Raw genomic sequence first — 25,509 nt, 5'->3', positions numbered from 1 at the left:
CGTCGACAGCAGGGTTCGAACCTGCGCGGGCGAAGCCCAACAGATTTCAAGTCTGTCTCCTTAACCACTCGGACATATCGACCGATTTGTAACGGCTCTCTCTTTTTAACAATATATATATAAGTATCCTTCTCCTGCACTTCCATGAAGGATCAATCTTGAAACTCTAAACACAGGGATAATGTGCTTTCAAGGAGAAGGGTTCTGGAGGAGGCATTTTCTAGCGTGTGAAGTTTGTGTTCTAAGAATCCATCTCAAGGAAGAGGTGCCTTTTTAATCGGCCAATATTCTGTATTAAATGATTGTGTTGAATCGAGCAGTCGTCTGGAAAGCTTAACATTTTTTCATTATGATGGCCCCTTTTTTAGGATATTACTCAAAATCTTTAAAAGGTGAGAAAGATTTGCTGGGAGACCTAGCTAGTAAGGGTTCTGTCACTTGAAGTTAATGTAACTAGAACAGGACACTGGTACATGTAGAAATACAGTCCCAAAAATGGAACTCATCATTTCAGAATGACAGAAAATTGTTAGGTTCAATTTGCTTGACTATGAGTTCAAAGTTTGGAATTTCCTTTGTCAAGAAAAAAATTTCTGTTGCATGAAGCCTAACAAAATTTACATGGGCTATATTGGTTCCTATCTTTGGTTGCTCAACAACCTTGCATCAAGACATGGGAAATCCTCCAGAGAAAGGAAATAAGGCTATAAAATGTAGTGAGCTCCTTCCATTTGATTAGCAGACCAGCAGCATTGCCAGAAAAATCAAAATCCCATTGCAATTTTTCCTGGTCTCTCAGTCAAGTTCGTAAGAAATTTCAGCATTTCAGGTTGGCGTGGTTGCAGGTGACTTGATATTGCACCTTCTGAAGATCTAGTCAGGCTTGGTGTATTCAAGCAACATATGCGGAGACCGATAAATTTTCACCAGTGTCCAATAAAGAACCTCTTCTACTTCAAGCTCACCCTCTGCTCTTGCTGCATAAATATCCTCACATATCGCCATCAACCTGGTACAACACCAGCACAAAGCATGTAATATGATTCTTGGAGAGGGTTAGAACATGCAAACATTATATACACAACGACACACACTGTCATACGGTTACTATGTATATAGGGTGGAATGAATAAATGTCCACAACGGACAAAGCTCGCTTACCTGTCACAAGAAGGAAGATTCTCGAAGGGTATTCTCATTCTGAGGTCAGCACACTGCAGTCTGATAAAACGGCCAACTGCAAGCACAAAGGTAATGTAGAGACCCCAGATACTGAACTTGCTTAGTGTTTCACCAAGAATGCCCTCTGAAGAAATACCAGAATTCATGTTAATCTTTTAGGGACTGGAGGAACTCCTACCATCATAGGCAGAGAGTTTCTAAATACATATAAAAGCTGTGGTGGTCACACTCTTAATAAGTACTTACGTGGTGTTTCCTCGGATACAATAATAACCATAGGTCCTCCAAACTGGCCACATCCAGATGACAAATCAATATCATGGAAAGACCACCATTCTGGATTCCCACGATTAAGAACAAGATCCCCGCTGACAAGATCTACCTGCGTACATAGAAGGTCAACTTCTGTTTTCACCATTTTGCATCATAGCTGATTTACATATTCATTGACATCAGGTTGGAAAAATGGAAATAGCTGACATACCGACTGTTCAAGCAACCGCACTTCACCAGATCCAGTGACACGAAAGTATCTTGGATAAACATTAAATATTCTGAAGCTATTGGTAGTGCCATTTAGCACTTCCATTACTTCTGAGTACGTTGGAAGGTCCTCATCTTGAACAATTAATTCATATCTCACGACTTCCTTTCCTTTAGGCCGATCTCTTGTTAATTGCCAGGAAAAGATGATGTCCATGTTCGATCTAAGAGATCTCATATATCTGGTCTGGACCACTGGGGGGACATGCCACAATGTGCTAGCATCAGCTTGGCAGCATATTAATTGGATGTCTTTCTCATTATATTCATTTAGATAGCCTTGTGGATCCAAATCATCATGTGAATCAAGTTCATCCCACGAGATCTTTTCACACAAAGTTGTCTCAAATAATGTAAGTCTTCCACTAAGTGTCTTTATATCAATGTGAATGCTTGCATCTTTGATAGGGTTAGCAATGTTAGTGGGGTTACCACTGCTGTACATCTGCCCAGAAAATGTATGCCTCAGAATTTATAAAAATGACAACTTATGAACCTGAAGTCACCATTGCCAACATGCAGTGGCAGATATAAAAACCAATGATTCTTGTTTGCCAACAAAAAATTAAGATATCTAGAAGCATGCTGTTATGTAAAAAGATTTAAGACAAGGTAATGCTGTTTGAAGGATGGTGCTCTACTGTCTCTTCTGGAGCTCACAGGAGGAGAAAAGATCAGGCATTTGAGAAAGCAGAGCCGCAACAAGCAGATTTTCTTTCTTGATTTTTGTTATTATTGTCTTAATCTTCTTTCAGATAATGATGATATTTCTGGCTATTTCTAAAAATCTCTATTATGCTTGTTTGTTGATTCTTGGTATTTTCCAGGTATACTGCTTATGCAGCGGGGTTATGCTCTTGGTATCTTTTTCTGTGTTTTACCAAAGGATTCTCTAATCAAAATGCTCACTTTTCAAAATTCAAAAAGCATTATTTCTCCAAAAGTTATCTAATATAGCCAGGTATTAAAACTTCATCCTTGACAAGTTCATAATTTCAAGGTACAGACCCTTGTGTTTTATCTCAATTATCTGTTTTGCAGAACCAACAGATAACAAAATAGACTGTGCTTGGACTGTCAAAAAGAACTGGAACCAGAAAGCATATGAGATTCTTACCAAAATAGGAGTCCATATAACACACAGCAATACAAAAAGTAAGCATATCCCATTGCAGAATTTTGTCCTCTTCGGTTGCTTCTCTCCTTGTCGGTGTTTTGCTCTATTCAGAACCGCATCACATTTGACAAGAAACAAGCTTGCATGAATATCCTCTAACTAAAAAACAAAGTGCTAAAATTAGATTCAGGGGAAAGAGATTATGTAGCTTATGTGCTCAAATGACAAATGAGATGAAAAAAAGTAAAAAATAAAGCACAGTAGCAATCAAGTAAACAGTGAAACCCACCACAGTGTAGGTAGTGATACAGATACTCATTCAAATATAGAAAGGTGGATAAGTACAGTGCAATTCAGTTGTTGCAAACAGAACTAACTCGAGAAGCATATAAAGAAATGCGTAGAAAGGTGGATAGTACAGAAATAAAAGATAGCACAATGAAAAGGAAGTTGCTGCATGGATATTACATCATATGTTGAATAGAACAAAGGGGGAATTGGGTGCAGACAATCAGCGAGTAAAGAATGTAACAAGTTCAGGAAGATGCTGGGGGTTTACAAAGTTCCATCGGATGGACCTTTATATAAATGAATATGTGAATGTGTAAATAAATGACATGCAAGTATATTACGTTTTCAGGGTATAGTTTTTTCTCCTTTCTAGAGAATCAGAAAGGCAGAGAATGGGAGATGTATGGCTTTGGAAATCTAAGGAGGTTATCTATTTGTTAGATACCTTACAAGGAAGATATTTTACACTGTTTTGTGCGAAGCATTCTCATGCACATGGAAGGAGAAGATAATAAAAAGCTATAGTGACTAGCTGAAGAATGGGCAACATTCCAAACTCCAGTTATTTGGATAGGCATTGAAAATGATATCAGTAAAGCATACCTTCAACCAGTCATACATGGTCAAAGATGTAGTTGTGCAAGACCAATCAAGAACACATCGTAATTCATAAAGAAACGGCAGAGCACGATAAACTCGAAAGCCCATATGGTTAATTCGTGAGATACTACTTGTCAAAAACTGTCTGTACAAAGTGCTTTCATGTGGAACACCAAATCGTATTTGTGTTGCCTGAAGAGCCAGAGAAATTGCCTTTGTGAGATAGATAGCTCGGAGGGCTAATCTTCCAGCATGCCTATGTTGTGGCTCTGTGTACCAAGCATACTCTGTGACTGAGTATGTGAAGAGAGCAAGATTAAAGAGATAGAAGAGGACTTTTCCGATGGCAAATGAACAAAGGTATATAACACGATCGAGCACAATTAAGAAAAATATCACCTGCAAGAAGAAACCATTTGATGTCCTTCAGAAAAATATATTGGCACCAAAGATTCACAGGAGAAAAATAACAAGAAACTGAATTCACATTGTCAAGTCTGCTCACAGTATGAAAAAAAAAAAAAAAACTAGGGGGGAAACTAAATTACAGATTGAACTTTATGCGACAAAATCATTTTGGAAAGAGCATGTGTGTCATTTATCAAAACAAACTGATTTAAGGGCCTGGTTTTTTTACAGAAACTTAATCTGCTAATGATGAAGATCGATACATAGTTGTTTCACAAAAATCTGAAAATGATGGGTGCCATTGGTTCTGTTGATAGTTCCATGTTAGTAATTACACATACATATTCCATATATTCATGTGTGTCTGTGTACAATGGGGCGACTCTAAATTGACCTCTTCAAACCTTTGATTCTACATGGAGAATTGATAAAACTGTAACTTTGGATTGCACTGCAATATCAACACTGTCTCATAAGGAAAGAGGTTTACCATTAAGATAAAAACAAACTCTTTTGGAAATTGATCTTCAAGCTGATAAACTTCAAGAAATTCACTGTTGTTTTTTATGACTGATTGGTAGAAAATGGCTACCAAGAAGAAGACAGCCAAATCTGCACAAAACACGTAGGCATAAAGATCAATATCTTTTTTTCCTCCGCCAATCACTGATAGAATTGGGTAAGGAAATCTTATTTCCTTAACAATACCAGCACGATGAGCTTCTAGAATCTCATAGGCTACATCAGCTGCTGGAGTTAGTGATTTGTAAAGATCCACATTGGTGCATCCTGTCAAGGGAGAGGCACAAAGCACCTCAAAAACAGCCAGAGCAATATTATCATTTTCAGGACTTCTTTCAATGCTTTGGACACGGATATTGCTGACTGAGTGCAAATGATTTTTCTTCTGGCATCTTTTATTATGCATAACCTTGAGCAGCTTGTTTATTCCTGATTTAATTCTCTCTGGCTGAATGCCATCCTCAGGCCACACATCAACTTTCATTGACACTTGTACAAAGTAAGGTGGAGTTTCTGCTCCCTGTGTGAGAGATTTCCAATACCTGAACAGACTTCTAATCAGCCGCTTCAGAACATTTTTAGCAGGCAAAAGCAGCATTTCTATTCTCATCATGCAACCCTGCACCACCTCTTCCTGGAAATTGTTTCTTCTCTTCTGAGAGCGGGCATCAGTAATTGTTCTGTCTCTTGCAGTTATGGAGGTTTGTAGGAGAGTAAATAAATAGACCAAAAAAAGAGGCAAGTTGCTGATTACAAAAGATGACAAGATCTTATGTGTAGGAAATCCTAATTCCTCAAGCAAACTAATATCGAAGGTCAATCCACAGTGCTGGATGATGATTTGATATAGATATTGAACAAATATACACATCTCAGTGTAAATCAGCATAATAACCCAGAATATGCCAAGTGGCCCAGTATTTACACAGAGTGCATACAAGAAGAGGACTGCAGGATAAACCATTGACAGCAAACTGAAGTTCCATAGGAATATTAGGACAAAGCAACAGTAACAAACAATATCATTGTTTGATCGCATTTGCTCCCACATGTAAAGGAGGATCAACTGAATTTGCCGGTATGCAGAAGTAGTCTGCACACTATCAGATTGTGTGGAAAATGCTCGTTCAATAGGTTCAGAACCTATATTCTGATTCTCTATCTCATAGTACATATCACTGTCAGAGGAATCATCACTTGAATCAGGTTCTTCATGTTTTATGTTAAAGAAAGTCACAATGTTGGAGACAGCCATCTTACCAACAGATTTTGCTTGAGAAACGCCATCACTGAACAGATGCACTATTGAGACTAGTGGGTTTGTCTTTACTCGGAACCTTTCTACATCCGTTTTATGTGAATCCCAGCACTCATAACTATCAGCTCTATTATTTAACAATATGACGTCACCAAGAAAATCCATTGAATGATTTCTAGAGTTTACTGTGGATGAGCTTCCAAATCTTTCACTTCTAAGAGACTCATTCATATCAAAAGAATATATTAAATCAGAACTCAAGTTAACTGGTTGCTTCCTAAAATTGATTTCCAGATTCTCCAGGATGCTATTCCCTGCATCTGCATTTACAGAACTATTTCTCCGCCGTCTAATGCCTTCATTTTGAATGTCACCACAATTCGCACAAGTATTTAAGCTGTGAAGTTGGGTTTGAAGGTTAAGCATTTCTGATTTCATCTTTTCCACTTGCAAATTACGCAAGCGCTTTTGCTCTTCTGATTTACGGATCTGGAGCAATTGTGCAGTTTTCCAAGCGGCCCTCTTTTCTTGCTCATTTATTATGGTATCAATCTGCTCTGCTTCAAGATACCGAGACACATGGTCAAAATCCTGGGCTGCAAACATAAATGACTGTAGTGCTACCAGCATAAATATGACAATCTCAACAAGGGCAGATCTTGAAGTAATTCGGAAACCATAATCATATTTATGAAATCCAACCACCTCACTTATGTAATCAATTGTTTCACAATTCCCCTCGCAGAAGTCCCCAGCAAAAGGGGATTGATACGCAAGAGAAAGAACAATAAGAGCGAAGTTGTACATCCGCAAGAACTTGAAGATTTCATTCTTCCTCTTTAGTATTTCAAGCCTCATACGGAAAAAAACCAAAGCAAGACCAAGATATCCAAGGTGTAGAATATCAAATTCAAGTGTCCCTGTAATTAAAATCAAAGCAAGAACAAGATCCAGCAAGTGGCAATAACTATAAAGCCTCAGGTAGTCAAGAATAGTCCACAAGCATTTTGTTTCAAATGAGAGGTCACTCAGTGATGAATTCTTGTAACGGGACATCATTTGCTGATATGTCTCTAATACTGAGAAACTGGACCAGCGATCAGCTCGGAATTTGAAACATGATAGCATGAAAACCAAATAATAGCTGATGAGCATTCGAGGATCATCGACCAAGGTTCCTGATAAAAAGCACCTTGTTTGTGAAGTTTTAACATCTGAGAGAGATGGCTCAATAGACAAAGAAGTAGACAGGATGTTCTGAAGGGATGCATGCATGTGTGTGTGTGTGTGTGTGTGTGTGTAAACGAAAGAGTAAAAGGAGAAGAGTGAATTGAAGAGAATGTGCATGGTTTAGCCATAAGATCTGCTCCATGGAAGGAGGCAAGTTTTCTGTATTCCTCTAAAGAACAAGTGGAAGTCAAGTGATACATTTCCTATTTGTGGCATCTAAAGACATGGGCTGATTCTGTAAAGTGGTTTCAAGATTTCATAATAAAAGAGACTGATGGGTCGTAAAAAGAAAAAAAAAGAATGACATTAGTTGATATCAATAAACCAAAAAATCTGTAGCTTAAATATGAAAGGGTAATAGGCTTAGTTCCTTCAATGTGAAGCCAGAGAAATGAATCTAAATTGGCCATAGACAACCAAATCCAAAGCAAAGCACTTTAACTAAATGTATTTATGGACAACTAAATAAAATTGGAGACTGGTCGGATTTTCTAACAGATCATTGATACTTTTTTAGAGCTGCAGCAACACCATTTTATCTCTAACATAAAAAAACGATCAACTTGCTAAAAGTGAAACCCTTGGAATGCACAGTTTTTAAATGCAGTGATGCAAGGAAAGATAAAATGATGTGTAAAAAAGTAACAAGTTTCTGGAATTGGATACCTAACCAGCATTTTTTGCAACGGTTGAAGTACATAGCTGAGCTTCTCCAACAGTCATTGCAAGGCACCTCTACATCAACTAGGGCATGTTGCTTCCAGGATGTCTGCCAACTTGCCAAGTACTCAACGGTTATAACGGAACCAAATAAGACCACAAATTTGGGCCACAGTTTTTGTATGATGCCCCGAGGTAGCAGAATGCAAGTAGCAAGTGATGCAACATAGAGCAAAGAGATGAAATTTAGCACGGAAAAGCTGGCAAGAAGTAATGCAATCATGTTAATCTCAAGACCATAGACATTGAACATGTTCTCTATCCAAAACTTCAGGAACACTTTTAAAGTAGCAATCTGCATGTGAAGTCTCTCTTTTCTCAAGATACGAATCCTCTTTCTATTCAACTTATGGCCACCTCTGGAACTTCCAGAGATGCATAAATATTTTTGTGTGTAGCTTTCAGTGACCCCAGTTTCATAGGATGTAGGATCTGGCCCCTGAGGTACAGAAGTGCTGAGAGATGGCCATGAGTTGCGTCTTGCGTCTTTTCTTTTTTCTGAAAGGGCGCTAGCAGCTGTTGATAGCTTACTTTCTGTTGTTTCATTTGAGACCTCTTCTGATGTACCAAACAAAGCACAAGGCTCCTTCCCTTTTCTAACATTTCCAAAACTGCACGGTCTCTTTTCCATCCAACGGAAGACATTGTACTGAAGTATACATGAAGCAATAACCAAAACTTTTCCTCTCAAGCCTGATTCTAGACCTGAGAACGAAGGCTTGTAGAGCTGCAATCCAAGGAAAAGAAACAGAGAAGACTGCTTTTGACCAGAGAAAATCTTGTCCTGGTCAATGAATAACTGGAAAAGATACTCAATCATCACAAGAAGTCCTGAATAAACGATGAACAGTTTTGATGGGCTCCTAGAAGACTTGGGTAAAGTTGAACAAACAACCAAGCCAACAAGATATAGAAAACCAAATATGCTTAAAGGGGACAGAGATGCATAGAAAAGGGAAAGACTTAATATCTTCTCACTGTGCAAGATCAGAAGACGTTTCATAAATATAAGGGAACATTTTTTTGGTGCATTAACATAACGTGATTGTAAGTTTTTGCTTTCCCTCCTCTCGTAACTATAAAGTTGCATCACAATCAACACAGCAAGGGACTCCCATATATTTTCCAAAATGGAAGCTTCTGGTTTATATGCAAAGGCAAAAGAAACATCAACCATGCTGGACAACCATGTGCGAAAACTGGAGAAGACACTCAAGCCATAAATGAGAATAAACACCACAACTGCATAAACTTTCAGTGGTAACCAAAGGCGCTTTTTTGTCTTCCCCACAAGTTGTCTTCCAATCACCCACAGTAGAAGGAAGAACAGGTAGCCAAAGGAAATAAAATTAGGTCTTACTTGGTACACCGAAAGAAGAATTGTCAGAAGGGAAATGGGGGTTCCACATGATCGATATACTGAAAGAAACTTTTGTCCTGTTGCATTGAGAAATGATACTATCTTTTTCTCTGAACAAGAAAAATATATTAAAAACCTGATAGCGTTTTCACAACAGAGAAATTAAAAGGCATGGTCAAACAGGATCATGTTATAAGTTCTAAAAATTAATAAAGGCAACATGGTAAAATAATCAGAAAAGCTACAGAAATAATCTTTGCCCTGGAAACTCACTATATCATGTCAGAGGTTCTGATGCTAATATTTATTAACATCTCCCTAAGGTTTAAACTTAGTTTTAAGCCTTCTCATCAGTAAAAATAGATGGTAGCCAGTATCAGAAACACTTGCACATTTTAGAATAGTCATAAAGCAAAAACCAAAATCATTTTTAAGAATATTTTAACAATGGATGAGTTATATACCATGAGAGGAGTTATTATCGTGGTTCTGTCTGGATCTTGATGTATGAATTGATAACAGAACCGATTTGATTAGACCAGCTCTCAAGATGGAAAGCCCAATTGGAGTGCAAGGAGTATTCTGCACAACTGCTGAAAATGAGGACAGCATTTCAAATCCATGATTATGGATGGTACAAACGCATGCAAGCGCTATGATCTTCAAGAAATCCCCATTGCTAGTTTGACTAAGAAAACCTACAGCAATTAATGAAAGATAAGGTATTTATAAATTGCATCAACAAACAAACACAAATGATTGTGTGCTCTCAAAAGAGAGTTAGGACAAAGAAACTCAGATGAGGAGCCTAAATAACAAGTATCAAAATCTGCTGTTTACCTAATTGTGAAAGAAGTTTCGTAGTAAATGAGAATTTCTGTTTCAAGATTTCTGATATCAGTTTAAGCTGGAGAATGTACAACATTGCGAAATGTGCCTCACATAGAATAACCAGGGATTGGCGTATCTCTCTGCTGATCAAGTGGCTTAACAGATATATCAGAAAGAAAATCACTGATTCATGAAGCAGAAATTGGCAAGGGTTAGTACATTGTCTACTGAAATTGTCAAATCATAACACAATGCACTAAGATATCCAGAAGAAAATGATAAATATCGGCGAAACAGTTGGATGCACTAAAAGAATTTCACACCTATGAAGAATGTTTTTATCATGTGAAAAGTGAATCACATAGATACACATATGAATAAGAAGCGTTACTTCAACTTACTATATACAGATTGAATGAAGCCTGCTGGTTTCAATGCAATAAGAAATATCAGCAACAGTGCTATAGCACGGGAGCTTTTGCGAAGTCCCCATGCTATTGTAGCAACAATCAATACTTTGGTTTCTTCACTCTCTGAAATGTAAATGCAACTGAAATTATGGCCCACAACCATGGCAATATTCCAAGAATAACTAAACTAAAACTGAAAACCATCAAAAAGAAATTCACGAAATTTGTATCTTTGAATTCCAATCAACTGTGAAGAAAGACAGCATCAAGTGAACACATCCATATGCTATGCTCTTACCCTTTCTAAACTTTCATGACTTATGATGTGTCAGTGTAGCTACAGTAAGGACCAAGGGGTGGCTATATAATCAAGAAAGAAAGGAAATGTTCCTCGTCCACAAAAAGTTCTCTAGAATTTTGTGTTCCTCTTAACTTTTATTCTTGTATAGTGTGAAACCACTGCTGCCACAGTTTTCTTCTAACAATTATTATTTCGTGCTATCTAGGTACCAGGAAGAAACAATGTCAACTGAAAAGGAAACAACCGTGCTATAAAGGAATCGAAACAGTCAGCCAAAGTGAATCCATGCAGCTGCAGAAATCAACTAAATTGGTGCAAATAGTCCAGTAAGACTATTTCCTTTCCTCACCTTCAACTACAAAATCATGATTTGAAAGCTCCCTATCCTCATCTGACAAGTAGAGGAAAACAGAATTGTTCACCAGATTGACCAAAGAAACAAGGACACCAAGACAAAATTGTGCAAGAAGATAAAATCCCGGAATTGGGTAATGCCATAAGCCAATAGTTTCCCAAATTTCCACATCCTGAAAACATGTTCAAAAGATCTTACTACAGTAATCTCTAATGATTGTGAAAACAGGACATAAAGATGCACTCAATGACGAATACCTTCCACATTTTCTTATTCAGGACTGTAAATGCCACGTTGAAGATATAGGTGCTGGTGGCCCATAGGAGAATGAAAACAAGCAGCAGACCATTTAATCGGTGCAAGCGGAACAGTGAAGGGAATGCATATAGAATGTAGCCAACATAAGCAAGTAGTCCGAATGCACATAAACTTGCAAAATGAAAACTCCAAAATGACAGAGCAAACAAGGAAATCTGCCACGGGTGATACAAAACAGTATTAAGTAAGGAAAACAACTAAAGAATAGTAGAAATCAGTTGCAAGATGAATTATTTCTGAAAAGAAGATGGAAATAAAAAAGAGAGTTAATGCCAAAGCCTACCGGAAAACCATAAGTAAAAAAGTTGACGCTAAAGGTCCGGAAAACTGCTCCTCTCAACAACACATTGGTGTTCCTTGCACCAGATCTAGGATAAAGATGAGGAACAAAGTAAAGCATCAAGTACCATAAAAAAATTGTCAAGGCTCAAGCTGAAGCAATACTTAAAGTTCATATTATAAAGCAGCACAGCAAATTACCTCGATTCAGAAATGAAAAACGAATGCTTAAGGGGAAGCAATCGCTCATTCAAATTGTTTTCTCTTGTTGACATGATGAAATTCATTTCTGTCAGATCACATCTGATCCAGGATAGCTGTTATGGAAAGAATGTCAGCGAATGGTGTGATTGAGGAAATGAAGCACTCCCATAAGAACAAGAAAAAGAAATGAGAAATTGTCTTGTGTAGCGCTAAAATATATTTTTGAGTAGATTAAGAGGCATATACTTGTTGCTTTTTTAGCATTCTGCTTCCAAAGAATTCACATGCAATTCCAGCGTTGCAAATCAGCACTTACAATAAGTTTGGTCTAAATCATAGCAATCAGATATTATGAAATCTGCTTTTAAATTTATATAAACTTGAAACAAGTTCCACTCACCATAATGTAGAAAAGTAGAAGTGAAAGACCAGAACAAATTTCTGAAAGCTCTGGTCGTGCAGGTATTTTATAGAGACCAATGAAACCAGCTACACATTCAATCGTCCCAGAAACCTTGATGGGAAGTTGGTATACATACAGCAGGAAAATGTTCAAGCCTGCATAAATGAAAAGATACCTCCACCACCTTCAAACCCATACACATTAAAGTAAATCAGTCAAGCTGACATTTCATTCAAAAGAACAACTATTAGTCAGCCAAGTGTATGAAACTTACTGGAATAGGCCCAGAAAGTTGCTTGTTAGAGACCAGTTGACCAGTCCAATACAGCTACAAATGAAAAATGGTAAAGATGCCCAAGACGGGTGACTAATTCCCACAACCAACTGTACAGCAGGCAACAATAAGCAGCATAAAACCCTGAGATGAGAACCTTCCAAGGATCAAAAGAAATAATCCAAAATCAACACCTGAGGGCATAGTAATTTAACAAATGAAGAATAATCTATGCTCAAGCCAATTAATTGTGAATAAAAAATATAGTTGGAGAAATTCATCTAGGCATTACAAGCGATTATATGATTGGCCAGAGGATGGAAACTTGCAAATTTTTCAATGATTCAGATGCAATGACTCTGGCAACTCAATAAACTAGGGAAAAGGATTCTCTTCAGACAAACATGTTGATTTTGGACAAGAGAAGTTGTCCTGGAAAATGATTCTATAGAACCTAATTACACGAGGGCTGAAATAAAATAGAAAATCAAAAGGAGATTTGGGAGGGTAAGATGAATCAAGTGCTGAAGTTGAAGAATATTTTACTATTTGTTTGCAAACCCGATCACATAAATGCTCAAGAAAAGCTGTCTCCAAACTAAATCACTAGAGAACGATAGTGGAAAGATATTTCATAGTTGTGCTTAAAAAGAGAAAATAGAACACATCTCAACTCAGGAAGATTCTATTGCTCAGGCTACAATGACAAACCTATAGTTATCTCTGGGGAATTCCATAGAACCTGATCAAATCTGTTTGTGTGGATTTCAATTACTGCAGCAAAAGCTGCCAATACGTGGATTACCAAAAAATACAGCAGAGATGGAGAGCCCCAGGTCTGAACACTGCAACCACAGCATTGCAATAGTAAAGAATATTTGCTTAAGAAGTAACTATGTGTCTTCTTGAAACTGCATTGAAGGAATTCTACAATGAAAAAGATAAAAAGATGTTTTTGGCATCAGACCTTACCTTTGGAAACCAACTAACCTGACCCACTGAGCATCAGCAACACTCCAATCATCCCCCTTAAAAGCCCAGATAATATGAAATGTTGCACTTGAAAGAATAGCCAGTGAGGAAAGGGTAAGAGTACACCATGGTACAAGGGATCTTCTTCGGGATCGCAAGCCTATTAGCCAATGAGGAAAGTATGACTTAAGAAACATTATACAATTTCCGAGAGGTTGATAATCTTCCTGAGCACATGAAACATAACAATTCACTCAATAAAATGGCAACTTCATATGCAAGAGAGCACACAACCAGGTGCACAAAGTGAGTGGAGGACCATTTAGTTTGCACACCTAAATATACAAAAAGTTTGACCCTGGCCAAGATAAAAATGGAGAAAAAGGATGAAGTAACTTTTCAAAATATAGAACTAGCTTTTACATATATGTGTGTGATGTGCATGCATTACCACTGTGTCCTGGCATGGACGGACCAGCTACCATACATAGCCACTTCACAAAATCTAGAGCTGTATGAATGGTAAGTGCAAGGATGTCTTTTAATGCAGATTTAAGAGGAAGAAGATTTGGTGATACCAATATCTTGCAATACCATTGCAATAGAGAAAACCAACATAACAACATAGAAAATGCCTTACTGGCTTTTCATGTGATTGATAACCATTAAAAGCATTCATGGCGCTCAAGCCCTAATCACTTGAACTTCAGGGCTGGACATGAACAGGAACCGTATGTGATATAACACAGCAAGACAACATTGATAATCAAGACACCCCATATAACATCAATTGCTTACCGTTTTTTGGTGCACTATGCTGAATGAAAAGAAAGGCTAACAGATCGGCCAGAGATATCAAACTCCAATTGAACAAGGCAGCTGGATGAAATAGGGAAGAAAATGAGAGAAGGATTTAGCTGGTAGAATAAGACTGAATTGCGCACCACCAAACCTCTTTGCAGGAGCAGATTACAACACCAAATATATGTAAAATTCAATCTCAATGAAACTTAAAAGACAGGAAATTTACCATTAGAACTGCTTATAGCCCAATTCAGTTGACAGGTTGAAATATCAGCAATTCAACAACTAAAATCTTATCATGCCCATTCAACACATTTGACATCATGGTTTAAGTAGAAAAATCTAACGCAGTTTGATAGTTTATATTTATAATGAAGCCTTCAGTTTAAATCCAAAGAAAATCAAAATCATTTTATTTCAGATGATCTCTTACTACATCCACTTTCAGCAGATATCAATGAAGGACGAGGTCTTCCACCAGCGAAAAATGTAAGGCTACAAGTAACCCCACTTTGATGGAAACTTCTCCTCTGATTAATGTCATACTAATTCTTGCTGAATGTATGAAGATAGCTACTTTATTTCTTTATCTCCTTGTATCTATTTTTTCTTCTGAATAAATCAAAACAAAGGCTTAATTGCTTATGCACAGGAACATAACCAAATTGACAAGACGCACTAGGCATTAAGGATATCCATGGAGTGCTGAAGCAGAACCAACTTACAGCTTACCCAGTAACGCCTAAGCTAATACCTTAAGTACAAAAATAAATCTCAAATTATACACATGGGCACCTGACAAGCATGTTTGACTGCAGAATCCCATAAAAAAGCAAGAGGTTGCAAACTTTCCCAGCTATTTACATTTCAACCTAACAAAAGCTAATGCCAAAGAGTAAATCCACAAAAGAAAAAATTCTCGAAATTTGAAACATTTCACTAGATACGGCACAATGGATGTATAATGCTTAACCACTTCAAAATATCTGAATGGCTTTTCCCTTTCAAATATTACATATATAGAAATCTCCCTGCCAAGAGATGAACATGGCAGACTAATGCATGACAATTATCTTAAGAAAGAAGGGATCATGACAACAGAATGTGCTAACCTGCCAAGAGCAGCATAGGCAATACAAATCCACTTACGAACCCCCTCATTGTCACCCTACCTTCTCAACAATAAATCCCCAGACCGCTAAGATTGCATCATTCTTGTCAAATCTTTGATGAAAACAATGAAATCCCAATTGAGTAAAATCCAAAACAAGCCGAAAAGAGCAATCAAAAAGCTGTCTACAAAACTTAATGATTATAACTAGGGGAAATATCAAATGGGATTTCTTGTTGAATCCTAAAGTCCAACAAAATGTTTCCCTTCATTGCCAAAAATCATGTTCACAAAAAGACAAAAAAAAATGAAAGCTTGAAATGTATTTGATAATTAGGAAGAAATTAAGGTAATACCAACGAGCAAAAAATGGTCTTTAAGGTTTCATTTTTATGGACCCTTGTTTTCGCTTTCCAAGAAGAAGAAAAAAAACATATGCATGCGTGTAGCATTTGCAGAAAGGCAACACTATTGTGGTGCCACCTGCCATTGGGGTCATGTTTCCTCAATAATAGGCAACTGAATTCATGCTGTGCAAAGGAAAATGAAGCTGGAATATGAAGATGCTCTATGCCCATGAGTGGAGCCAGTAATTTTTAAGGGAAACTTCAAATTTTGTCCCTTTAACTTATGCACATTCCAATTCTGCTTCTTCTTTTTTTATACTGTAAGTTATAATTTAAAAGTTATTTTTTATAAATGATTTATGACAAACATAAGTTAAAATAACTTTGAGTTAGAAGAATGTTCAGTGAAAATAATTCAAATCAATTTTTTTAAAAGAATATATGTATTATAAGTTAAAAATATCAACTTTTGGTTAAATCAAATTTTTACTTAATAAACTTTTAATTTAATTCAAAAATATATCTAATCAGATGTATTTGTGACTTTTTCATGACTCAAAAATGAAAAAATAACATTAATTAATTTGCAAAAATCGTATCAAATATAATCTTTAAAACTTCTCAACATCAATCTTATTATTCTCAACAAGTATAAGTTACCATTAAACACTAAATTTCTTCTTTTGTAACTCATTCTTGAACATATATATATATATATATATATATATATATATAATAGTTGTAAATCGACGAAGAACTTAATTTTATTTTATTTTTTTCTGTATAGATTTCAACTTCACTACAAAAACCTTACCTTCTTTCATGCCCCTTTAATTATAAATATTACTTTCACCGATGCGTATACAATACTCCCACCTTAATTTACAACGTTTTAGATAGTTCAGGATAGAGCTTGCATCTCTGGTATTATTATTATTATTATTATATATTTATCATATTTATGTTAGTGGAGACAACAATATCCCACCATATGCAAGTGGGAATACCTAACTCTCACTTTACACATGGTGGAGGGCATAAATGGTGGCATAAATCAATCATGGCATGATTTATGCCCCTTCCCTCCCATTTTTGTATATATAGATGTGAAGAGCTGCGTATGTGGGTGTGTGAAACACAGAGAGAAAGCTAGAGAAGAGTTGAGTTAAGTAAAGAAGAATTTTCTCCTCCTCCTTGTTTTGTTGTTTGTATTGTTTCTAAGCTTAATTAATACAAACTAGTAGCTCCATGGAGTAGGCAAGTTGTTGAACTGCGTAAATTGATGTGTGTTTGAATGCTTGAATGTCTTAACAATTGGTATCAGAGTTTGTTCTTGAAAAAGAGGGTGTTTGATCCAAACTCAAAAATCAAGGTTCTCAAAACGTGTTTTTGAACATACCATCGTGAAAAGAAAGACAAGAGGAATCCACTGGTGAAAACCCGGTGAAGAACCGATGTCCTGCATGCCCGCACGCGCCAACACGCGCTGCCGACTACACTATCCAAGCGCACCGAGGCGCCTCACGCTCTCCACGCGTCTTTTTCGCCCAAATTCCTACAACTGAACCGGGTTGACCCGACACGTTAGCAGCCACAGAAGCAGCTCTGCACAGTTAGCAGCCACGTCACCTGCCACCTCATCTGACACGCCATCACTGCCACGTCAGCCAGAAACTCAACTCACATCTTTCATTGTTGCACTTGCAGCTGTTGCAATAACATCAAGGTTGCTGCCATTGCAGCCCTTCTCTCTTCTCATACTCTTTCATGGCAAACAAGAAGCCATAAATTATGGCATAATGAAGGAGACAAAACTTTTAAGACATGGCACAAATAATGACATTAATGATGGTATTAATTGAACTTCCACTAATGTTTTATTTGTTTCCAGGAATTCATTTTTCTAGAAACCATTTTCCCCACTTTCTCATGTTTGGTAAACATAAGAAAAATTGGTCAAAGAAAAAAAGAAAGGTTGTATGGCTGGAAAGTGTTTTCCTTTCCTTATTGTAAGGAAAACACTACCTTTTTTCTTATTGACAAAACATGCACTGTCCCAAAATACAAATCTCTAAACTCCTTTTCTCTCCCAAATAATTTACAGAGATCAATTGGAAGCATCTCTCAGCTTTCTTCTAGGTAATTGTTTTTCCTCAAATGTCTTTATTTATCTTATGTTTTCATCTTTTTTATTTTTAATCTGTAATTATAATAATGGCATAAATCTTGTGATATATTTGCTACATTTTTTTCCTTGTTTATCTTGTTAATTTTATTGCAACTCATACTCTATGTAAACCTAAACCCCTAGGAAGGCAACCAATTCAACCACAACAAACCCAAACCCCTAGGAAAAATCAACCATGGCAAACCCAAAATTCATCCCAGAAACCAAACACAAACCCATACACAAACACAGCAAACTCCAGATAATCACCATTCCTTCATTTTGCCACTGTTACTATCATAGCAAACTCAAAGAATCACCATTCTTTGAGTTTAGCCGAAGGCGCCTTTCAACCTTATTTCCTTCCCTGCCGATCCACCTCTTCACCAGGCAACCCATACACAAAAAACCAAAACCCCTGTATTTTTCCCAGAAATCAAATATAGCAAACCCAAACCCATTTTTACCATGCTATGCTTTTTTCACAGAAATCGGCTTTGCTGTGTTTTTTTCACAGAAACCAAACAAAACATTTTGTTTGGTTTCTGTGAAAAAAACACAGCAAACTCATGCTCTGTTTCTCCTTTTGTTTAATCGTCCCCTCGATCTTTTCATCTTCCTCTCCTTTTCTTCAATTGCTTTTCTTCCAGTAAAACTCGACCCGCTCGATGTGATTTTCCTTCTCTATTGATAAGTTGATGATATACGTTTCCTATACTTTATGCGTTTCCAGTGCTTTCTAGGCGTGATGTGTGTGCGTTGGTGATGATGCACAGTGTGCGTTGTTGGTGATGATAAAAAGGAAATTGGTTTGGGTAAAAATCTTGATTGTGAAATATTATACCCGTTGATGCTCGGTAGAAATATTAGACAATGGTTTCCTGGTAGTTAAGCTGGGTGAAAATGTGGATTCCAAGCCTGGTAATTTAATTGAAACATATTTTAGTGAAGAGTATATAGTTAAGTCCAAATCAACGGTTGATGATGCTGCACAGTAATAAAAGGGGAATTGGTTTGGGTAGAAATATTAGATAGTGAAATATTATATGCGTTGATAATAATTGTCGCTACACGACATCAGGCGACAGCTCCACTCTCTTGTTTATTTAACAAAAAGAAAGATTTTTCTCGATTGAAGAAAATAAAGATTTTATTAGAGTCACCATCTAGTAATTTGAGGGAACTAGAAATCTCAAATTAAACACTAGTCTTAGAGATTCAGGTACTGGGTTAGTTATGATTAAGGAAAAGTAAACACCATCCTTAAAACATCCTTTCAAGAGAAAGGTTACCCTTACTTGTGTGTTTTTTATTTGATTCAAATGCTATTATATTTTAAGCTTATTTGCAATTTTTTTTTAAAGATGGTTAACGTCGGTCTCTAAAAATAAAAGATACGTCAAAAATGACATCAGTACCTAAAAATAAGAGACTCATCTAAAATATTGACATTCGACCCTAAGAAAGAGAGTTATGTTTGGGTTACCCAAAAAAAAGCAATGGACATAATCCATATTTTGTATTTTAACTTTTGCCATCGATTCTTTTCTACAAAGAAAATAGATGTGTCGACAAATAATGTTTGTAGGAGACGCATCAAAATAAATAAATGACATTAGTCCCTAAAAATAGAAGACTCGTCTAAAATATTAACGTTTAACCCTAAAAAAGAGAGTTACATCTAGATTACCAAAAGAAAAAAATAATGGGTATAATCCATATTTGGTATTTAAATTTTTGACATCGATCTTTTTTAAAAAAAAAAACAGAGACGTGTCGACAAATAATATTCATTTATATAAAAAAAAAACTATTTTCATATAGTTGAGAAATGGATATAACCATACTTAAGAATTGGACTTTGAACCCACGAACAATGACATGATAAGATGGGTGTTGTACCAGTGTCGTTATTACTTTTATATTTATTTTTGGTTTCTTTCTTGTTTACAGCATGCAAGAAAATTTATAAATATTTATATATAAAAATATGAAAAATATAATTAGGAATAATAAAAAATTAGCTAAGTGCCACTGTAAAGGTAAAAGACTGAAATACCCTTGAATTTCTCATAAAAATACAAAATTGCCTCTGCTGGCGCGTATGACTTACTCGCGGTTACTGTTGGAGGCCGTGAAATTTCCCGGCGAGGTTTCCGACCAAAAAATGGTTGATTCTGGTAGATCTGAGGGAAAGGATTTTTATGACGGTAGTTTCAACTTCTGTTGATGGCTGATGTGGGAGAATCGTCGGTTTGAAGCTTTGGGTGGCCGACGAAAATCATGGCCTTTTTCCAGCCAGATGGGGAGGAGATAGAGATGAAAATTGCCTGGTTTTTTCTTTAAAGGAGGCGATTAACCTTTCTGTGGTGGTTCGAAGGCTTTAAACGGTAGGAAATGGGAGATTAGATGAGAGAGAAAGGATCGCCGGACTGAAATTTTGCTACGGTGTGAACGCAAGCATGGTACACCAGTACAACTGAAGGTTGTGAACCATGGGATCGTGGATGAACTGATCCTTTGGCTGTGATTGGCTTGATCTGCAAGTTGATCAGACAGTTCGGATGGGCTGAGCGTTGCTTTGGTGTTGCTTGGTGCACCGAGTGCTTAGTACATCTGATGATGTGGCACAACAGGATCGAATGACAGATTGTTTTAAGGGCTAAGATGGATTTAGATTTTAATTCAGTGTAGTAAGCCCTTTTGTATCCTATTAAATCAAAGGCCCAGAACTAAAACTATTAGATCTAACGGTTATGATATTTTTGATATTTTTTAAATTATTTTTTTAAATCAACATCTTATTAGCATAAAGAAAAAGCAAAAAAAAACCTGAATAGTAATAAAAAAATATACACTCTTTTCTTTCTTTTCCCGTCTCTTTTTTTCTTCTCTTCTCTCTAAATAATTTTCACTGCTATTTATAGCTAATGAGGAGGGGACATAAAATCTTGGCACAATCTGCTTTAAACAAAAATTTCAATGTTACAGTTGTCCCGTTTACCATCTTCAAAATTACTCTGTCTATGATGACAAAAATTTTGTATTATTAATTTTGTTTTATTATATATAATAATAAATATTTATAGGGATAAAACTAAAAACTCAAATTAGTATTAGAAAAAGCTCGTTTCAACCGCTAAAAATCATTTTTAATTACCGAAAATTATGTTGGAACACTAAAAAAAACTTTATATGAATATCAACTCGGTGGACCGGGTTTTTGACAAAAAATAATAGTTTTAACCACAAATGGCTTGAAATTCATTTTTTATCCCAGTCAATATGGTTGGACCCATATTAACACAATGAACTTGGTTTTGATCGAAAATGATGATTTTGACCTGAAATGATCTGAAACTCATTTTTTATCCCGGTCAACATGGTGGGACTCATATTAACCTAGTGAACTTGGTTTTGATGGAATGATTTTTGGTTTTGATCTGAAATGGCCCGAAACTCATTTTTTATCTTGGTCGACATGGTTTGACTCATATTGACTCGTAGAATCGGTTTGTATGGAAAGATGCGGTTGACCCGAGAAAAATATATTTTAAAAATTTAAACTTTTTTTTCTTAATTTTTTTGGATTTTTTATGAATAATAAAATAAAATAACATTCGAGAAAATCTTAGTGAATCCAAAATTGGGTTACAACAATGATGATTATATACAGTTATAAAGAACTGAAATGGTTTGGATAGAAAACTTAAGTCAGTTAAAAAATTATTATATTGTTTGTTTTGGGATACAAAATTCATTGTATAATTATTTCCTTTAAGGCATTATTTATGTTAGGAATCAGCTTTTTTTAGCATATTTTTTAGTATGATTTATTTTATTGATTATGTAACTATTTTATATGCTTTTTTAATGTTTATTTCCCTTAGGTTTTAACAGCCAAAAACTTCACTTTTTTTTTTATAGATAGTAAGATTATTTATGCAGCATGTATGAGAGCAGCTGTAGCTATGATAATTATAGGGGTAGTTATTATTGAACAAGAAAGAAATAGAAATTATATACCAAGAGAACCACGTATAAATGCAATTGCGCAACGATAATTCTATATGGATAGTATTTTGCATTGAGGTGATAGATATTGCGTTGAACAAATCCTTATGAAACCAGTTGTCTTAGATAAATTGTGTGATATTCTCACAATTCATGACCTATTACGATCAACTCAAAATGTGTTCATTAGGAAGCAAATAATTGTGTTCTTAAAAATTATAGGCCAAAACCAAAGATTTTGTTTTATTAGTGGTATATAATTATTTTAGATTCTTTTTTTTTTGTACTCGAAAAGTATATATTTACAATATTTGTACCACTCTGATTCTAAAAATATTCTAAAAATAATGGGACACTTAATTGTTTCTATTGATTTTGGGTGTAATTTGAGATCCCACTTAAAAAAGAAATAATAAAAAAAAGGCACCTCCATTGTTGGGTTGAACCATATGTTTTCCACTCTTATGGAAATAGTTAGGTGACTTGGTTTATATTTTTCTTAAGGCTACGTAGTCACGGGAGGCCCAAGGGCTGAAACACTAACAAAAACTAGCTATCCCGGGATTGAAAAACAAGAAATCCCTTCTCACGTCTCTAATCTTTATTTTTTTTATTATCAAAACCCTCTAAAATATATGTTATATCTTGTATTTTAAATCATTATTAACACTACTAGAAAATTGGTAAATATTTAAGTTATAACTTAATATATATCTAGTTTTTTTTGTTAGTGTTTATTGATGGATACATGAATGAAAAATAATATTGTTAAAGTGTTGGTATTTTTGTTTATATTTATTAATTTTCTTATAATATTGAATGGGCAGGAAAATCAGTGGTTTATGCACTATAATGAGCAGCCATGGCACTGTGTAATCTTCATTGGTGGTACTTGCAGATCCAATGCATTCTCAAAGATAATAATAGCTTCTTAGGTGTTGAAACTTGTTGTGGATAATAAAATCGTTCTTAGGTGTTGAAACTTGTTATGGATAATAAAATCGGTTATCTGCTAGCTGAAGGGTCTAGGTTGGTTTTGTTGCTTGGTACTGTTTTTGAAATTAATATTTTTTTATATATTTTAAAGTTATTTTAATGTGTTGATGTTAAAGATAATTTTTTTTAAAAAAAAAATTATATATTTCTAAATAAAAAAATATTTTTAGAAAAATCAATACCATAATCATATTATATACTTGGTATTAGAATTATAATGTTGTCTCGAGTAAACAACAACGAATAATCCTCACAAAGGATAGGATATGGTAATACAATAATGGATGTTGCTCGCAAACTAGGGCTTGGCCTAGTGGTGGAAAGGGCTTGTCTTCTTCCACTGCACCTGGGTTCAAGCCCTAGCGTGCACGCCTGTCACCCCCACGGTGCCTTACATGCCTACTGGGTTTGCAGGATATTCAGTGGGCCGTGGGGATTAGTTGTGGTGCGCGCAAGCTAGGCCGGATACCCCACGTAAATAAAAAAAATAATAATGGATGTTGCTCTCTCTCTCTCTTTTCAATGTTTAAAAGAACACCGAATTGCAACAGTGATTAAAATTTAGGGGCATAAAAAATGTTTATGTAATATTTTCTTAAACTCTTGTGGGTTTTTATTAAATCATTAAAAATATTTTGACAAAAAATGGCCTGAAATTCATTTTTTTATCTCGGTCAATATGGTTGGACCCATATTGACTCGGTGGACTTGGTTTTGATTGAAAATAATAGTTTTGACCTGAAATGATCTGAAACTCATTTTTTATCCCGGTCAACATGGTGGGACCCATATTAACCTAGTGGACTTGGTTTTGATGGAATGATTTTTGGTTTTGATCTGAAATGGCCCGAAACTCATTTTTTATCCTGGTCAACATGGTTTGACTCATATTGACTCGTAGAATCGGTTTGTATGGAAAAATGCGGTTGACCCGAGAAAAATATATTTTAAAATTTTAAACTTTTTTTTCTTAATTGTTTTGGACTTGTTGAGATTCAAGGAAAGTTTCGAGGTCAAAAAGAAGAAACAATACAAAATGTTTTAGCAGCTATAACTTTTGATTAGAAGTTTATATATGTTTTAGCTGGCTAGGAATGAAATGCACATGATTCACAGGTTTTAAGTGATGCATTATCAAGATCTAGTGATCTAAAAATTCTAGAAGGTATATAATAAAGTATTTATTATATGCAATAAACATATAAAATGTTTAATTAGCTAAAGATAGTAATAGGGTTTTTTTTTTTCTTAATTGTTTTGGATTTTTTATGAATAATAAAATAAAATAACATTCGAGAAAATCTTAGTGAATCCAAAATTGGGTTACAACAATGATGATTATATACAGTTATAAAGAACTGAAATGGTTTGGGTAGAAAACTTGAGTAAGTTAAAAAATTATTGTATTATTTGTTTTGGGATACAAAATTCATTCATAATCACATAATGGGAGTTGATCCTTATGACTTTTTTATGGAAGAAATATGTTCGGAAAGTGAACCAATTACACGAACAATCAACTTAAGTCAATGGGAGGAAAAGGAAGAGAATAGGGAGTGGATAACAGAAAGAGATATGATTGCATCAAATATATGGAATGATTATAACACTCAAAGAAACTAGTAATTGAGTGTTAATTATATCTGTTTATATTATCTTTGTTATGTATTTGGAGTAGATGTTGACTTTATTATAAGTTCTTATGTATTTTATGTATTCTCTTTTAAATATTAATTGTAGTTTTTATATGAAATTTATTAAATCTAAATATTATATGATTTAATTTTGTATAAATTTGTAATTTCTTTTTTTATAGAAATGAGTTCCATACAGAATGAAAAATGTAAGGGCAAGCACTTCACATGGTCTAAGCCCATATCTCATATGTTACTTGAGATATTAGTTAAGGAGGCACTTAAAGGAAGCAAACCTTCTTCAACCTTTAAAGCAGAATCTTTTATTAAGGTGGCTACAGAAATCAATCAAAAGTTCAACATGCAATGCGAGCCTAAGCATGTGGACAATCATCTCAAAACTGTGAAAAAAGAATAGGAAATAATAACCAAACTTAAAAATAAAAGTGGTTTTGACTAGGATGATTGTTTAAAAATAATTACAGTTTTGAAAGATGTATATGATGAAAAAGTAAATGTATGATAAATATTATACTCTTTTTAATTTTTATATTTACTTTTGTTTCTAAAATGTTATACAATGAACTAAAAAATTGCATATTCTAAACTTTATGAGCAAGCACATCCCAATCGTGACAAGTATCTCAACAAAAAACTTGATATGTACGAGGCAATGATAATTATTGTTGGAAAAGACATGGCAACCATAAATTATACCAAATCATATGTTAATGTCAACTTGGAAGAAAACACTGAAGAGCAATCAATTTCAATTGAAAATGAAGGGGAATATGAAGAAACTTCTAAAGAAAAAGAGATATCTTCCTCTAGTACACAAAAGAGGCAACATAGAAAGAG

General features: G+C 35.3%; 1 protein-coding gene and 1 non-coding gene across 2 annotated transcripts; both read right to left on the bottom strand.

Moving 5' to 3' along the window:
- Positions 1-82, bottom strand: TRNAS-UGA (transfer RNA serine (anticodon UGA)). Its single transcript has one exon. It is a non-coding gene; the product is annotated as a tRNA-Ser (tRNA).
- Positions 83-475: 393 nt separating this feature from the next.
- LOC105134302 (piezo-type mechanosensitive ion channel homolog) lies at positions 476-15,922 on the bottom strand. The gene is made up of 21 exons (XM_011038657.1): positions 15,495-15,922; positions 14,377-14,457; positions 13,579-13,738; positions 13,318-13,451; positions 12,607-12,763; positions 12,330-12,516; positions 11,927-12,042; positions 11,730-11,814; positions 11,386-11,601; positions 11,123-11,300; positions 10,464-10,595; positions 10,072-10,245; positions 9,696-9,929; positions 7,818-9,341; positions 4,632-7,099; positions 3,737-4,132; positions 2,843-3,001; positions 1,667-2,170; positions 1,429-1,564; positions 1,162-1,306; positions 476-1,009 (listed from the first exon to the last, which is right to left on the bottom strand). The coding sequence occupies exons 1-21, from the start codon at positions 15,541-15,543 to the stop codon at positions 874-876; spliced, it is 7,371 nt and encodes a 2,456-aa protein (XP_011036959.1). The 5' UTR covers positions 15,544-15,922; the 3' UTR covers positions 476-873.
- Between the last annotated feature and the right edge of the window lie 9,587 nt (positions 15,923-25,509).

This window comes from Populus euphratica, unplaced genomic scaffold (genome assembly GCF_000495115.2).
Source record: "Populus euphratica unplaced genomic scaffold, PopEup_1.0 scaffold158.1, whole genome shotgun sequence".
Taxonomy (NCBI): Eukaryota; Viridiplantae; Streptophyta; class Magnoliopsida; order Malpighiales; family Salicaceae; genus Populus; species Populus euphratica.
Note: the sequence above shows the minus strand (reverse complement) of the source record. Positions and strands in the feature narration are given on the sequence as shown.

Bases quoted from the DNA above. Each gene is read 5' to 3' on its own strand.
- LOC105134302 (XM_011038657.1), bottom strand. From the start codon at position 15,543: ATGAGGGGGTTCGTAAGTGGATTTGTATTGCCTATGCTGCTCTTGGCA. The intron at 13,452-13,578 runs GTAAGGTCTGAT...CTGTGGTTGCAG, and splicing joins AGGTTAGTTGGTTTCCAAAG to TGTTCAGACCTGGGGCTCTC. The intron at 1,010-1,161 runs GTAAGCGAGCTT...GTGTTGTACCAG, and splicing joins AATCTTCCTTCTTGTGACAG to GTTGATGGCGATATGTGAGG.